Source organism: Perca flavescens, chromosome 6 (assembly GCF_004354835.1).
Source record: "Perca flavescens isolate YP-PL-M2 chromosome 6, PFLA_1.0, whole genome shotgun sequence".
In the NCBI taxonomy this organism is placed as follows: Eukaryota; Metazoa; Chordata; class Actinopteri; order Perciformes; family Percidae; genus Perca; species Perca flavescens.
The window spans coordinates 18,610,153-18,626,823 of record NC_041336.1 but is presented as its reverse complement, the minus strand read 5'-3'; the positions used below and the strand labels follow the sequence as shown (position 1 = coordinate 18,626,823).

Sequence of the window (16,671 nt, the reverse complement as noted above, 5' to 3'; positions counted from 1 at the left end):
ACACACACACACACATTATTTATATATATATGAATGTTTATTTCATGTGCAAAACAGGCTACTAAAGTATAAATACTGTATGTGGTTCTGAATAGCATAAAATATAAGAGATTAAGAATAATTTGTAATTTATTGAAAGAAAATCAAATTAAACCAGCCAGAATCAAACACACATGGCCTTTTTCACAGAAGACATTTTGTTACAGCTATAAAAGCACGTGTAAATAATAAAATTAATGATGACTGAATTCCATTTAGCTACTTTAGTTTTAGGGTTCAGGTATTGTGCATGTTGGTTCAGTGTCACACTGTCAGGATTTATACTGGGACATTCGAACAGAATGAAGCCATTATTAATGTGATCAGTAACACCTGTGATTTTCTCACTATGACAAGTCAAAATGTCTACGGTGAAAAAGGTCTGTTGCTATTTCCTCTTCAGTTCTCTGCATTTCCAAATGCAGTGTATAATCTTTTTAGTAGTAATGTTTTTAATTGTCTCTGTTAGGATTGCATGAGCTTACATCATTCTGTGTAGGAACACGTTTTAAGTTTTTTGTAGAACAAAGACTTATTTTTTTAAATGTTATGTTTCGGATTTACAGTATGTCTCAATTTAAAAGGTTGTATAAACTGAACATATTGTACAGGAACTTTATTGGACAACTTGTTCAGGTTTGAACACAAGGGGGAGCCCTCTCCACATGACATATTTTAGGCTGATTCCTTATTTGAAAAATCCACCTGAAAGATGTACATTGACATTCCTTCCTAACCTTGTAAAAGATTTGTTACAACCCTGGCACTGCTCCATAGACAGTGAATAACAGAACAACGGTAGTCATTTTGATGGGAAATGGTGAGACACAGCTACATTAGAAAAATCATTTGGATATAACATCCAAAAGATGCACTGATTAGATAGTTACTATATACTATACATTTTAGGTGTTTTTTTACTTAATCAATGGAATGTCAATCCAAATGTTTGCAATATTTATCATATTCCATCCTCTTTGTTTCAAACGCTGCACAGCTGTTTTATTTTAAAAAATCATATAAAACATATTTTCCCATTTTGTATTGTAAAATGTTCTTTGCAGCACTTGTTTGTTTTCTTTTCTCTTACAGTGTTTGTTGTTATGCACCAAAATACCAAGGCAAATCCCTTATATGAAAATATACTTGGCAAAAAAAAAAAAGAAATCTTATTCTAATTCAAATTGTGATTTAGGGTGGATTTACCTTTAAATTCTCAAAGGCAATTCAGCTGGGAGTTTTCTGATCTAGATTACATCACATTCAGGAGTCAAGGATAAACTTAAAACATTAAAATGCAAACTGCAAAATGTTACATCACTTACTGCATTGTGTATGGTAACTCTAGAAGAGTCTTTATTAGACTTTAAATTAGATAGATAGATAGATAGATAGATAGATAGATAGATAGATAGATAGATAGATAGATAGATAGATAGATAGATAGATAGAGACTATATGACTTTCTGATTAGTAGTCTACTAAATTAAGTATTAAGTATTGATTAGGCTATTACTAGACTATTAGTTTTGTCAAATTCTTATAGTAGGCTACTTTTTTCCTGAATTAATTTGAATAAATTGTTATTATTTTATTATTATTTAAGTATAAAACATTGTGTGTGTCCCGGGGTAGACTACAATAGCTGGATTATTTCCTGTAAGAAATATGGGCTCATTTTTGTATCACATCACGAGATAACCAACAAAGTTTCATTTTGTCAAAACTAATGACAAGCCTGTCTGTATATTAAGCCTACAGTAATTTGTTTCATCGGTGACTAATATGTCTCACATGAGCACAAATCTCTGAAACTATAAAGTCACAGCTGTATTTGTTCTCCATCTCCTCTCTCTGTCTCTCGGCTCCATCTCTTCACACTGTGTCACCCGCTCAACGTGAAGCGCTTCAGCCAAATTATGCAACAGCAATCCCCTTTGTGGCCTCCCATTGGTCGCTTGGTGTTCCATTGAGGGGCGTGGTTAGAGAACATTCTCTTCTGATTTCATTCACAAATCTAGAAACAGATCATCTGTCACCATGTGAGGATCCCTCTGTTTATACTGATGAGCAGCTCTGCAAATGTGAGTGGGCGGAAAACGCTGCAGCCTTGGCAGAAGGACTGGTTTTGTAACGTTAATGCTTGTAGTGATCTATGGTCATATTAGATATGATAATAATAATAATAATAAATAATCATTTAATAGTAGCCTACTGTTCCTGAATGTCATGGCATTAAATATGAACTGTAGGCCTACTGTCAAGATACTGAGGCATGCTGCCATACACAAACAGTAGAAAATGAATGTATAGCCTATTTCATTGTGTTTCTTTGTCAAAGTTGTTTGGCCTAATTGCAGTATGCCAGTTATTATTAAAATTATTGTATTTGAGAGGAGGATGAAGAAGACAGACAGACAGACAGACAGACAGACAGACAGACAGACAGACAGACAGGCAGACAGACAGACAGGTGCAGTGCAATGAGGACACAGCAGTATTGTGTACCTTTTTCCCTGCTGTACTTGTTTCCAGGCGAAACATGATTTGTTGTTCCGCTTCTGCAAAGAGAATGGGGGAGACTGTTTACAATGTAGTCTCTCTTTAGGCCTCTCTCTTTCCTCAGGCAGATCAGATTTCTGTTGTGGTGTCTTGCTCTGACCACACCTGCTTGTGCGTTTGGCCTTATAGGAACTCCTGCATGCTTTCACTACCCGAACACTTGCATACTTTCACAATGAGTCGGGCCTAAGACTTCAAGACAAATGTCTCCTGGGTAAAGTCATTACATGAATATCAAACAATATGTTATTAAATATGACATAGACATAAAGTTATTTCAGTCTCGTCCTCTCATAAACTGCAGAAGCATTGACTGTGCTGCAGGTCACCTGAGGACACAAGCCTCAGCAGTGAGTCTACAAATCATTAACAACTTTGTAACTTCAGGGGCAACATGTCTGTTTTTATTATGTACATCGCTCCATTCCCACTTTGCGTAACCCAACAGAAGAAGGCTGTATTTTCTATATTAGGGACCAGTTTTATGCACTGCACTTTGAACCACTTCAGTGACAAAAGCTCCATCCATAGGCTTGACATGTTCCTATTGAATTCTCAAGCATGTAAATACAAGGGCATGATAATGAGAAGAGGTTGGAGACACAAAACGTAGAAACCAGGTGGGGGATGGGACGGAAAGGAAAGGAAAAGATGGTAATGATGGGGGTGGTCTTCAACACCCATGAACTCAGAGTAGGTTCATTGGGTTCATGTGCTGCAGAGGAATGCTGTAGGGGTTGGAGAGCTTTTTCTATTGACCTGGTCCCTGTTGCACATAAACAGAAACCCCTTCTTTGGTTCACTATTACCAAAGGTCAACCATTATTGTGTTTTGAAATTAGGAGGGGTTGGTTTGCTCACCTGGTGTAAAGGTGACTAAGCGTGACAGTACATACATACGTTACAAGGCTCAAAGACATGTATTGTCAATCAGTCAAGGACATAGCTTGTTATTGAGGAGAGGGTTCAGTGGGTTCAGTGGGTTCATGTACATACATAGGCTAGTGGGGGAAGGGCATTGATAACTCTAGGGATGAAGGGGTCGACATGCAAGTGCTTAGAGGCATCCACCACTCCTTATGCTTTAATCTGGCATTTCACCTCTAAAAATACCAGTAAAAGCCAGCAACTCTTATGAGAAGAGAAAATACCAATACATATGATGAGTATGGGAAATAAAATCTGTGTGTGTGTGTGTGTGTGTGTTTGTGTATATGGTGGTTTACTGCACTGCATGTTTCTCGTGAGGGTTACTGAGTTCGCTCCACTCTGTAGTAGCCTTAAGTAGTGGGGGAAGCTGCTATACATGGCTTTGCTCTGCATTATGGTCAAATCCCTTACTCTCACATCAATTACATGTTGATGTATTAGTGATCTTAATATAACAACACAACCACAATGACACAATATAGCATCAAATATTACATTTCTAAAAAGATAAATTATTATTATTATTATTTATTTAATTTTTTCACCTTTTACCTCCTGTCTTTAGCCATGTTTTCCAGTTCCGTAACCTGAACACTGACAACACTTTTTGTAAGAGAATGCTATGTTAAGGAATGTAATGACACTAAGTATTTCAGTCGCAGAGCCTGTTTTTTGGTTAACATGCAAGACAAATGTACATCTCTTGAAGTAAAACTCCAAGAAATATACAAAACTAAAACAATATAACTATCACACATTTAGAGTGACATTACATTATATATAGCCAAGATATCTCAGATAGGGTTTAAGAATTGTATTGGAATAACGTAGTTATAAAAAATAGTGGCAGCCTTTAAATTATATTTTCTTTTGACATAGGTCATTCTCAATATTGTATCAATTAGTATGAACGATAGAGATGAGGAGTGATATATTGTGCCTGAGTGGATTTTACATCCCAACACCACTGTAGCCTATTTATCCATCTGATCTGGCTTCTTCTCCTCTAATTAAATGTTCGTCGTCTTCCACAGCGAGTAGGAAAAGTCATCTATGCGTTGCTGGTGTTCGTTAGTTCTGCATGCATATATTCAATTAAACATAATCAGTAGCCTATGATCGGTGAGCTGAGGTGCATATGGTTCCTTATTTATTTTATGGTGCGTTCAGTGCGCGAGTGCTTTAATGTTTTGGTAGTGAGTGTGAGGAGGCGGGGTAATAAATACTGTGTACATCCGATGCATAAAACGCTCTTCGCGTGCGTGTGTTTACACCCGCTCGCTGTAGTATGCTGTAGTAGAGCCGAGCAGCCCAGGCCTGCACCGACACCACGCACACGGGCGACACACGACACGAGTAGGCAGGACCGTGAGTGCCCGGTTCGCCGTCCAATCAGCAGCTAGTTAAGCAATCACTGGCTGGAAGGGTCAGCCAATAACGTGCGACACAGCCGGGCCGGCAGCCAATAGAATGCGCGCTAAACGTGGGCACGTGGATCTGCGCACATGTTGACGCTCGTAAACTGCCGAGAGAAAGAGCTAGCAAAGACACAAACCGATGAACTGCCGGTGTCAGTAGTGGGTGGGTGTGAGAGAGAGAGAGAGAGAGAGAGAGAGAGAGAGAGAGAGAGAGAGCTGATGCTGGACGCCCCGATGCTGCTCAAGCAACTGAGTGTGTATTGACGGATCAGTCGTATCAAAGTAGGAGATAGAGCCGTTAACGACTGTTTCTGGAAGCTGCTGTTTAGGCTCACATTACTGAAAGTGAGTATTTCATCCAACTTAACGTTTCTTTTGTTTTATGGCTAAGGTATTCCGAAGTTGGTAGGCTAGCCTAAAGGAATTTCCTGTCCCGCTGTATCCTGTTTGTGCTCCCGGTACTATTTGTTAATATAGCTAGCCAAAAGCTATTTCTTTTCTCACGTGGCTTTGTTCCATCTATTTTTGATAATAGAACATTACCGTGCAGTAATGATTACCAAGGCTTTTATACTGCCAGGACATTACATTGATAAAACATGTTTCTCTTGTAATTGGTATTTGTTGTGATGTCATCCGGGTTTATTCACGATATTTTTAAATGATTTAGCCTTGTTAGAAATTCCTGTTGTGGATGAACTAAAGCGCAGAGGGCGTGGAAATATTACAAATGTAATTGTAGTGTTCCACTATTTCTTTCAGTTTACTCGTGCACATGCATGTAAACAACGTGACATTTGGTTTTAAGAGGAATCAGCTTGCCAAAAGATAAGCCCACCAGCAGACTCAAATACAATTTGAATGGCATTTTGTTGTAAAAGCTGATCATGCTTGTTGAAAATGTTTCCATATTCCTGATATTGAGAAACATTGTGTGGACTCGATGAGTATAGTTCTTGTTCCCTTTCGTCATTGTGGCCACACTGCAAACAACTGTATCACTCTCCTTTGTCTTAGAGCAAATTCAGACTTTTTTTTTCTCATATTGATAAAATCTGTGTTTCTGTGTGTACTTGTTTATTTATCGGACCCCTTTTAATTCCCCCCTCTGTGTTGGTGGGATCAAAGACCAGCAGGCAGAGATTACACAGATACCGAAAAGAAATGGAAAGACAGTTGAGAGAAAGGTGCACATGGCCAAAGATACAGAATGTAAAATGTGAATAAGAGAGAAGGAGGAGGAAATGTCTGGTCTGTGGAAAAGAAAGAGGAGCACCAGCCTTGTGTGCATAACAAACAGGATGAGCTGAAGGGAGAGCAGCAGAGAGATGAGAAGCATACAGAAATACAGCCGTAGAGGAAGAGGTTTGTGTGTGTGACTGTGTGTGTGAAAACCCAAGGGGGGATGGAGAGCAAGCCCGAGACAGAGAGGAGGGGCTATAGACAGAGAGGAGGGGCTAGAGACAGCACCAGAGGCACTGGGAGAGAAAGAGAGACTGCCTATTCTGATTTCACTACTCTACAAGCTCCCATCCCCCTCACATTTTACTCTCCTCTCCAGTCTCCAATCTCCTCAATGGGAGCCAGACATGCACTACCATTGTGTGCCTACTGCCTACCCCCAGTCCCACTCTGCACAATGTTAAACTAGGGCATTGGTCTACCCACCATTTTGAGTAATTGGGGCTATATATTTTTGGTAGCGAGATAGGGAAATACTGAGTATTATATGCCAAATGGAATGCAGCTCTTTGATATGATTCTGTCTCAATTTGCCTCACCTCTCACTATTGTAACAACTTGCTGGTTTTAAGTGCTACGCCAAGCCTTTGTTTTTCTTTATTAGCTGAATTGAATGTTATAATAACTCAAACCCTCTGCTTCTGCCCCAACAGCAATGCAGTCCCAGGGCAGCACTTCCTCTCAGCCCTCCTTCGATTCCCTGAGTTTCAGTGACAGCCTCTTGTTGAGCGACTCAGAGCAGGCAGAGGACGACACAGACGTCTTCCTGACAGACAGCTCATCCCCTGTCATCATCAATGGTGTGGATGGGGCTACGACTAATGGAGACGGAGGGTCAGAGAGTCCCGGGTGCCAGTGGACATGCGACGGCTTCACAGATAAAGAGGAAGAGGAGGAGTCATACAGGTCGGAGAACAGCACCAAGGCAGCTCACATCATTTTGGGCGAGACAGATCCCACAAGCCAGATTCCTAAATCACAGGGAGACCTGCTGTTTGCTCAAAAGGTAAGGGACTGATGAGAAGAGGGATGACAGAGCAATGTGTGCAGAGGAAATCCCAGCAGACTGATTCAGACAGCAAGGCCAAACCCAAACTCAGTAGTAATCTATCTTCTCTTCCTCTGTCAGTGTGCTGAGCTACAGGGTTTTGTCAGGCCCCTTCTGGAGCTGCTGAATGGACTGAAGAGGGGCCGCTTTGATCGAGGTAAGCATCCTTACACCACTGCTTTCAGTCTGCCATGTATGCAGGCTGGCAGCTAAAGTTGTAGTTGCTGAAAACATGTTTATATGATCTGAGTGGCCTCTGTCCATTTCAATAGAGTGTTCCTGTGTGCAGCAGTCTGTATTGCAGGCTTGTGCACAATTCAGAATTGAATTGAGAATGACCCCTAAATTCCAATTCAATTCTTGAATTTGAATTGATGTCAAAAACAGTATCTAGAATTACAATTCGAATTTGAATTAAAGAAAGCACAATTGCAATTCAATAAAATTCAAAGAAATTCATATACGTAATTTCAATGAAGTGTTTAACAATGACGCTTTACAATATATGTCAGATATGATTGCATTACATATTCTATAAATTATATTAGTTAGAACTACTTGTACAGATTACATTAACAGTAAATGTTTTCCCCCAGTAATGAATGTTAAAAGCTCTAGTCATAGAACAAATAATAATAATAATAATTGATTTATTGTAATTGTAATTTTGTGGAACATAATGGAACATGACTCCATTTCCCAGAATGCTTTAATTTAACCAAGTATTTAAAATGGTTGCCAAACAACTTGAGGTGGACATTTGTGTGAAAGTTTCTTTTCTACACAATTTGATGGTCAACACTGGACTTTTTAAGTTTCAGAAGTCCCCTACAACTTCAGATTACAAACGTTTATAGATTTGACACCTGTATTAACCGTGACATGGAAAATAATAGCAGGCCTAAAAGGTCATCTGTACTAGTTCATTTTGAAGAACCAATTCCAACACAAACACCTGGAAACCACAAAGTCATATGCAAGCACTGCAGTGCTCCATAAAGGCTACTTCAAATTTCAAAAGGCATCTACAAGGAAGTTAACAGACAGTCTTTTATTTTGAAAACCATTCTTTGGTGGTATTATGCTACTGATATTTGATATCATCAGTGTTGGGGTCACTACTCAAGAACGTGTAATACACATTATTCACTTTAAAAAAAAAAAACATAATGCATTACCTTAGTTGTTATTCTCTATGGATAGTAACTCATTACTCTACTCATAACATTACTGTTGCGCAACACAACAAGAGCCTGGCACATATCTCATAAAGGGCTTAAACACACCTTCAACTCACAACCCAATAGTAACATTAATGTCTTACATTACTCAGTTACAGCCAAATGTGATTATATTATGGCATTACTTAGTAAGGAGTTACCCCCAACACTGGATATCATATGTGTTTAAAAGCATGCAAGCACACTTTTTACTTATTACTTATTGTAAATCAAAAAAACAATTCTTGGCAATTGTGGAATTAATAGAAATATTTGTTCTCTTAAAGAGTGATCTATATTTTGGAACAAAATGTATGCAGGGTTGAGGAGTGACTAGTTACGTGTAATGAAATTATGTTATTAAATTACAAAATTAATGTAATTGTATTTAGTTGTATTACTGAGGTAAAATGTGTAATTCAATTAGTTACTAATCAAATTAAAAGGAAATTGCTTTGCATTAATAAAGTAATCAAAATGAAGTAATCCAAACCACATTTATAATGGGTAACTTATAACAGTAAGCAATTACATTTCTAAAGTAACCTTCCTAACACTGAATGTATGTGAGTCATTCTTTCTGTTGTGTGACTGTGTTCTTTGAATTGCCATGAATTTAATTCCACTTCCTGTTATTCCAATTCCAATTCAACTAATTCCAATTAGGCTAATTCTGAAATTCTGAATTTTGCACAAGCCTATAGTCCAAAGTGCAGAGTGTGTGAAGTGACTCATCAGCTCACGAGCATTTACTGAGTGGTGGTGATGGCGCAGTGGATATGACATATGCCTTTGGTGTGGGAGACCTGGGTCTGATTCCCACTGTGATACATCAACCAATGTGTCCCTGACCAAGGTGCTTAACCCCTAGTTGCTTGAGAGGTGTGTGTGTGTGTGTGTGTGTGTGTGTGTGTGTGTGTGTGTGTGTGTGTGTGTGTGTGTGTGTGTGTGTGTGTGTGTGTGTGTGTGTGTGTGTGTGTGTGTGTGTGTGTGTGTGTGTGTGTGTGTGTGTGTGTGTGTGTGTGTGTGTGGCAATTGTATGTTGCTTTGGATAAAAGCGTCAGCTAAATGAGGTGTAATGTAATGATATCACAAGTGAAAGTGGTGTGCGTGCATGTCTACGTGGACATGCGTTTTTCGTGACTGTGAAGTCTTAACAGTGCAAATGTTGACTGGCGAATTTTGTTTTTGATCGTCAGGTTTGAGTAGCTTCCAGCAGAGCGTCGCCATGGATCGGATCCAGAGGATCGTGGGTGTTTTACAGAGACCCAACAGCGGGTAAGATGTTGTTCACATTGTCCCACCATCCAGCCTCAGTGTTTCTGTCTCTTACTCGTTCTTATCTTGCGTATGCCTTATCATTGCCTATGTAAGTGATTATTAAATTGTAGTTATTGTAGTAACAAGAAAGGACCAGTAAGGTACTCTTTCTATTTTAAGTCTCATCGCCTGAACCTTGTTTTATTGAACAGTCCTTGGGGTAGGTAGAGTTACAGCATTCACCGGCAGTGCAGAAAATACCAAACTTCAGAAGAAAATGTATCTAGATCTATATGCAGGACGATAGTCGTCCAGATGTGTTGTTGCATGGCCATCTGTTCCTCACTTTATATTTATATTGTCTTTTTGAACGTGTCTTATGTTTTGTAGGGAGAAGTACCTGAACACTCTGCTCCAGGTGGAGATGATGCTGAAGCTTTGGTTTCCTCAGATCCACCCTCAGCCTGTCTCTGCCGCCTCCAGCGTGGCCGCATCCCCTGCTCACTCAATCCAAGACACTTCCAGCTCCACCCCGCCGCACAAGCACAGGGATCAGTTACACATTCCCGTCAAGGTGAGAGCAATGGCATTCCTGTGTGTGCAAGAGCCTAATTGTGCACACACAAACACCCCTCACACACAAACACCACCACAAATTGAATTCTATATTCACTTGCAAACTACTCTCTTGCTCATTTTCTAGAAGCGCAGACTCAGCTGGACAAGTATCGACTCCCCCACGCCTTCCCCTGTGCTTCTCAAGTGCCCTCGTATCAGTGTGAAAGACAAGAAGGGGAAGCAAGATTGTGATGAAAGGGACAGCCCTCTTCCTCCATCATTGGAGCCTGATGCAAACCAAAATTCATCAGATGTTGCTGGTAACAGCCAGCTAAATGAGGACACAAAGGGAAAGGACAGTGGCAGCGAGGAACTAGGCAAGCAATCAAAATACCAAACCGGTCAGAGCTCTGAGCCGAGCCTGACATGGGTTCACGTTGCCCCCATCCTGTCCCCACGAAAGGCTTGTCCACCACATAAGGGCACAACAGTGGCAGACAACAATGAAAACCAGCCAGTCACTGTCATCCTCCCACCCAGCAGGAGGGGCAGTCCAGCTATGCAAGACAGCTCCATCTCTTCTACCACACCTTACAAGCACCCCAAGAATCTGAAGAAGCCAATCGGGTGCCAAAGCCAGCCAATTGCTGGACAACAGGGTGAGACCACAGAGACATGTCCGGGTGAAAGTCACTCTCCTCAAGTCACGCTTACGCCTTTACCCGAGGTATGCCCCACTCCCTTGGAGACCTGATGCATTGAACAACGTCAAGCAAAGAGCCGGCAGCCTTGCTTTGTTACACCACCGGGCTAAATGCTGCGGTGTGAGGAAGAGGCTGAAGGCCTGTGATTATAGATGCATTAAAGGAAGGAAGGGGAGGAAAGAATTGTATGTGATTTTAAAAAAAGAGAAATGATGGATCATACATAACCCCTCATGAAAACCACAATTGCAACCGATATTTCAAACAGCAGGACATAATGTGTTTAAGTGAATCAAATCTACTAGAGTTGATAATCAGAATAACATAATAATCTAAACGGGCACAAAAGCAGTTGTGGTTGAGGGGGGATGAGAAAGAACACCTAACCCGGAAAGCTATTTACAGCTTGTTGAGTAACGATCGATCGGAGAGATTTTGAAGAATTTTGTGCAGCAAATAATAGATTCTTCTCAGCATGAAAGCAATCACTATATTCAGAGATGACTGTTTAGGCAGACATCTAACTTGAGGGACAAACTTGATCCGAAATTTGAAAAGCTGATGTCAATATTTAGAATGAACGCGTCCCAGGTTTGTTGTGATGAGGTAACTTCAATCAAGAGTGAGTAACGCAGTGTGAGCTGAATTTGATGAGGTCTTACAGCAGGAGACACGTTTGACGTTACATTCGCTTGTAGATAGAATTGAGGCATCTGGCTTGAAGAGGAAAAGTGACATTGAAGTCATTAATAATCTTGTAGCTAGAGATGTGAGAAATACAGTGTACAGAACGCAGCATTATACTGTACGTGTGGTGTGTTAAGAGTCATCGGAGACTGGAAAAAGTTATGTTAATAAAATTACGAATGCAATCCAAGAACTGTTTGGGCACTTGGCATCGAGAGGTATGACATCATTGCAATCAGAAGTAAACTTTTCTTGTCAACCGCGGATCAGATGTCTCTGCCTGGTCCTCGGCTGCAAACTGACCGGCCAGGAGGAAAAAGACAAGGACCACTCAAAGACCTATGACTCTTGAATCCCACGGTTAATTTATTCATGTGTTGATTGGACACTGCATTTATTTATTGTTTATATTTATTTATTGGGCAGATGAATATTGCCTGCTGTGCACTTGCATAGTTTGGCTTACAATTCTTTTGAGGGTATTGGGAATATGATGGTGACTGTTGTTTTTTTTTTTTTTTTTATTGCTATCATGAGGAGAAAAAAAACAAACAAAGGAAGTGAAATGTATGATTGGACTTTGGACTACTGTGCCTTTTTACCAAATAGGATGTGTTCAGAAAAGCATTTGGGGCTTTAAGTGCATTTATACTGCGTTTTGATTGTTTGCTTGTATTTCACAAAAGCAGTGCACATTCAATCATGAAAGCCCACATGTAGTCATTTTCATCTTGCTTCTACAGTTAATACACACAGCATCCAAACCAACAGTATCATCAACTATCTATCTACTGCTTAAAAAAAAACAGCATCCAGCACTAGTATTCAGACATCTACAGTTACGTAAACTGCCTACACCTTCAACTATTACACACACCAACAACAGTGGCTACGTATTCAAGTGTCGCCTTCCTTTGGTAGCTTTTCTGTTGGTTGTGATCAACAGAGGAAAGCCTGAACTGCACCACAGTAGCTGGTGCTCTTGAAAACTTGAACAAAACTAAATATACATCTAAGGGAGGAAATCTTTATTTGCACCACCCTCTACTGCTGCTATTGTTATTCTGATTCCTGTTCTAATTTAGATGTTTGATAGGAGAAATCTACTCACAATATTCTTCTAAATCTAGGAGGGGTTTAAGTGGTGTGATTGGATATACTTATATTAAGAAAGTATTGTAAATATTAAGACTAAAATATTTTTAAAATTGGTATGAGTGATTCATACACTATTTACATAAATAGAGAGGAGGGATATTCACATACCTGTCTCCTCCTCCAAAAAAGCACCATATGTGAACACAGAGCCACTGGCAGCCTCTATGTTTGTGGAGTAAGAGTGTACAACCCTCAGACAGTCACAGACACAGAGTCAGACCATCTTACCCCATCTTAAAATGTGATGGTATGGCGTGCCAGACGCTGACTCTCGATCAGAGGCTGGGGCTGTGCTCCACCCCACTCCTGTTTACGGTTGTGGTATGACAGAAACCAATTGCACTTATTTTTCATTGTTAATGTCCTATTTTCATGTATGTTTTCTACTACAGCAACCACTGCTGATTGGTCACAAATAATATGTCTTGTTTATTTTAGCTGCCTTTTTTCTTCTTAAACTGTAAAAGCTGACTGTAGTTCCCTCCTCCCCTCCCCTCCCCTTCCCCTCCCCCACTCTGCTGCATTCGTCTGCCCTTGCCCTCTCTCCTTCAATCCTGTTAGTATCTTTTCTATCTAAAGTAAACGCTGTCTTTCTCTCACCCCATCTTTACATGATATTACTGTTCTGGCTACTTTTTCAATAACGATGAACAGGGAAAAAATCTTTTAATAAATGACAAATTTTTAAAAGCTGAACTGTCTGTAATTTGGTGCTTGTTTTTGTTAACTTTGATACAGTTAAATGTGTACAAAAATTGGCATTATATGTTTGTCATATAATATGTGAGTAAGACTCGTGTTTTGGAAAGCAGCTCTCACTAAACAGATGTGTGTCTCAATGGGGTGCAGATAGACTGTACATTTTGATGTGTGTGTGTGTGTGTGAGAGAGAGAGAGAGAGAGAAAGGGGAGGCGGGGGGGTGAGACTACAGCTTCAGTAATCTGACTGGCAGTAGTGGGGGGGCTGGCTGATCCTCCAACCAGCTGCTTCTACACAGCGAAAACACAACCGCAGCTTATATGTGTGTTGTTTATTTTATTCTCCTACAGGTAGTAGAGAAGAGCCTGGCATGGTTGTGTCTGCAGTGCATTCCTGCTACAGTAACAGAACAGTTAAAACGGGCTCAAGTCTGATCTCTGCACCCAGAAAAATCAAATGGTGAGATTTAAAAGTTAACCTCACCGATCACTTATCAAGCTCCTGTTACAGTCCATACAACGTCTGTGTTGCCAAGCTTGATTTTCTATACAAAACTCAGAAGGTGGTTATTATATTTCTGCAACATGATCGATTAAAAAACAAACAAATTGCTGACAGCTCAAACACACACATGGTGGGCAGTTAATTGTAAAATATTGATAAATTCATAACTGCATAATCTGCAACTATTTTCATAATCAAGTAATTGTTTTCAAGCAAAAACTCAAAAAAATTCAATGGTTCCAGATTCACTAATGTGAGGATATGCTGCTTTTTCACTTTTATATAATGAATGAATGTATTTGGATTTTGGATTCATGGGGAGATAAAACATTTGGTCTCTGGAAATTGTGATGGAAAATATTTACTATATCTGACTTTTTATAGACTAAATGAGAAAATAACTGGCAGATTACTCGATAATAAAAATAAATGTAAGTTTCAGCTCTGATTTCATTTATGAAATCAAATATTAAATGTAATTTGACTCAAATTCCTGAATTACAAATGGTGAAACATTCACCATTTTCTCCCCACTCCAGTCCAATCCATGGATACAGCATGCACATGGGCACGAGGGTGGCACATTTTAAGAGGGTGTGGTTTGATTTCTCTCTGCTCAGACAGGATGAAATCAGCCATGCTGCACACACACACACACACACACACACACACACACACACACACACACACACACACACACACACACACATACCCAGAGTCGTAAAAATACACGCGTGCGCCACTCCCCTCCACCCGCTCTGACACACTGACTGGGTGATTTTGTGATGGGCCTGTTTCTGACACACTGTGCTATGTTACAACAACAGAGACCGCCCTCCCTCCCTTCTGCCTCCCTCCCTCTCGGCCCCCCCTTGTATCCATGCAGTTTTTAGCAGAGAAGCCCTTGCCCTCCAGCCCCCCTTCCTACTCCCCCCTTCCTACTCTGGAGGATGGAAACAAGGGGCAAGAGGAAAAAGACAGGAAGAGGATGTGTGGAGGGCACAGGGAGAAGACATGACCTCACTCAGTTTTGGGGAGCGTGGAGGACATTTGTTTTGTCTTTTTTTAGTTCCACCCATTTGTTTTGCGTTTATGTGTTTTTCATTTTACCTCTTACAGTTTTGTTCAAAAAATAGTCTTATTTATTTATTTATTTTAAAACAGTGATTGTTATTGCATCGTAAATGTGCTCAGTACTTTTCTCTTCTTTGAGTATCCAACCAGCATGGTTTGGATTAGCTGAGTGTGTGTGCGATCATCAATAGGATTGCACATAATGAACTTACTGCCCCTTTTATCCCTTGCTGTATAGGTTTTAACTGTAGTTCCAAGTCCTGTTATTGGTTTTACGAGTTCAAGATTTTAGTGTGTCTGTCCAGTTCTGCTGCATGTTCTATGTGCATAATGAAGGGAATGACACAATGAGGTGCTTATTCGCTTATTCTGAAATACCCTTCCTAACAATACACCCACTGAACTCCAGTAAAACTCACATGAGGGGAAGCCACACTGTGACATTACAACTAAAATCACTCGGGTTCACACAAATGCAATGAAATGGTAGGATCACGCTCACACACTTGCTCTTACTCACCCAAAGTCCTCGGGGGTTTTAGTGCAGACTACTCCCAAAACAGCCTCTATGCTCATTAAAATTGCACCGTGGCCAGCCCTGTGATGGAAATCTGAGCTACTTCGAAGTCATATCTGCCTTGCTGGAGCTCACAGCGATGACGGGCCTTGATGTGTGGGGCTGAAGACGCTGATCTGCCCCCCATCTGTGGTCCCCATCACCGTGATGCCACCAACAGGGGACACGGTAAAGACAACCAGGACTACATTTTCAAGGACGCACGTGTATCTCGTGACATTGTGTGTGATATTTGGGGCACAGCCGAGCTACAGGCAAATAACATCCTCATCAGTTTCTTTGGCCTGAATGTGTTCACGGGAGCTTGCTTGTGATGACGCCCTCTTACATGATTGCTGAATTATTCAGGTACAGTGAGTAAAAGGGAAACACCAGATAGAGAATAGAATATACAGATGACAGAAAAAAGAAAGGTGCATAAAGAAGGCAGACTTGGCAAACAGTAGGGGGTCATGAATGAAAAAAGGGAGAGATAAAAGCTTACAGTAGAGGACTTGGGATTTAGTACAAGCATGTGCACTCACACTGATTCACACACTGAGGTCCTAGCAGCCCATGTGTGTAAAGTCCCCTGAGATTATATCTTCCAAGATGATTTACAGCCCCTGTCAGATATAATAAAATAAAACTGGGTCAGCGTGATGAAATATACCATAACTACACACTTGATGAATCAAAAAACTGTGTGAAGGAACATAGGGAATATCTTCAATGAAAGTCATAGAATATTCACTTATGTACTATTCATAGCGTGGCAATAATGAACATCTACACTCATCTGACATCATGTCGTGATTTAGTGTGTTGAGGAAGAAATGGTTCAGTCAATGAAACACTTGTGTGTGTGTGTGTGTGTGTGTGTGTGTGTGTGTGTGTGTGTGTGAGACTCAACAATTAGTGCTTTGCCGATATTGGACTTGAAATAACTGCATACTAAATGCCTGGCATTCCAGTAATATAATAGATGAATTCATACAGCTCTCACCACCA

General features: G+C 40.3%; 1 protein-coding gene across 3 annotated transcripts; it reads left to right on the top strand.

Annotated features, from left to right (window-relative positions):
• The first annotated feature begins 5,044 nt into the window (after nucleotides 1-5,044).
• On the top strand, nucleotides 5,045-13,522 carry LOC114557040 (uncharacterized). 3 transcript variants are annotated; one of them, XM_028580285.1, is made up of 7 exons: nucleotides 5,045-5,294; nucleotides 6,078-6,314; nucleotides 6,845-7,197; nucleotides 7,321-7,396; nucleotides 9,659-9,737; nucleotides 10,110-10,293; nucleotides 10,423-13,522. In XM_028580285.1, the coding sequence occupies exons 2-7, from the start codon at nucleotides 6,278-6,280 to the stop codon at nucleotides 11,029-11,031; spliced, it is 1,338 nt and encodes a 445-aa protein (XP_028436086.1). In that variant the 5' UTR covers nucleotides 5,045-5,294; nucleotides 6,078-6,277; the 3' UTR covers nucleotides 11,032-13,522. The 3 variants fall into 3 exon arrangements, with proteins under 3 accessions (XP_028436086.1, XP_028436088.1, XP_028436089.1); XM_028580287.1 differs by lacking the exon at nucleotides 6,078-6,314; XM_028580288.1 differs by lacking the exons at nucleotides 5,045-5,294; nucleotides 6,078-6,314 and adding an exon at nucleotides 6,336-6,625.
• The last annotated feature ends 3,149 nt before the right edge of the window (nucleotides 13,523-16,671 follow it).

Coding starts and splice junctions, on each gene's coding strand:
- LOC114557040 (XM_028580285.1), top strand. CDS start 6,278: ATGAGAAGCATACAGAAATACAGCCGTAGAGGAAGAG. Junction 7,397..9,658: donor GAGGGGCCGCTTTGATCGAG/GTAAGCATCCTT, acceptor TTTGATCGTCAG/GTTTGAGTAGCTTCCAGCAG. Junction 9,738..10,109: donor TTACAGAGACCCAACAGCGG/GTAAGATGTTGT, acceptor TATGTTTTGTAG/GGAGAAGTACCTGAACACTC.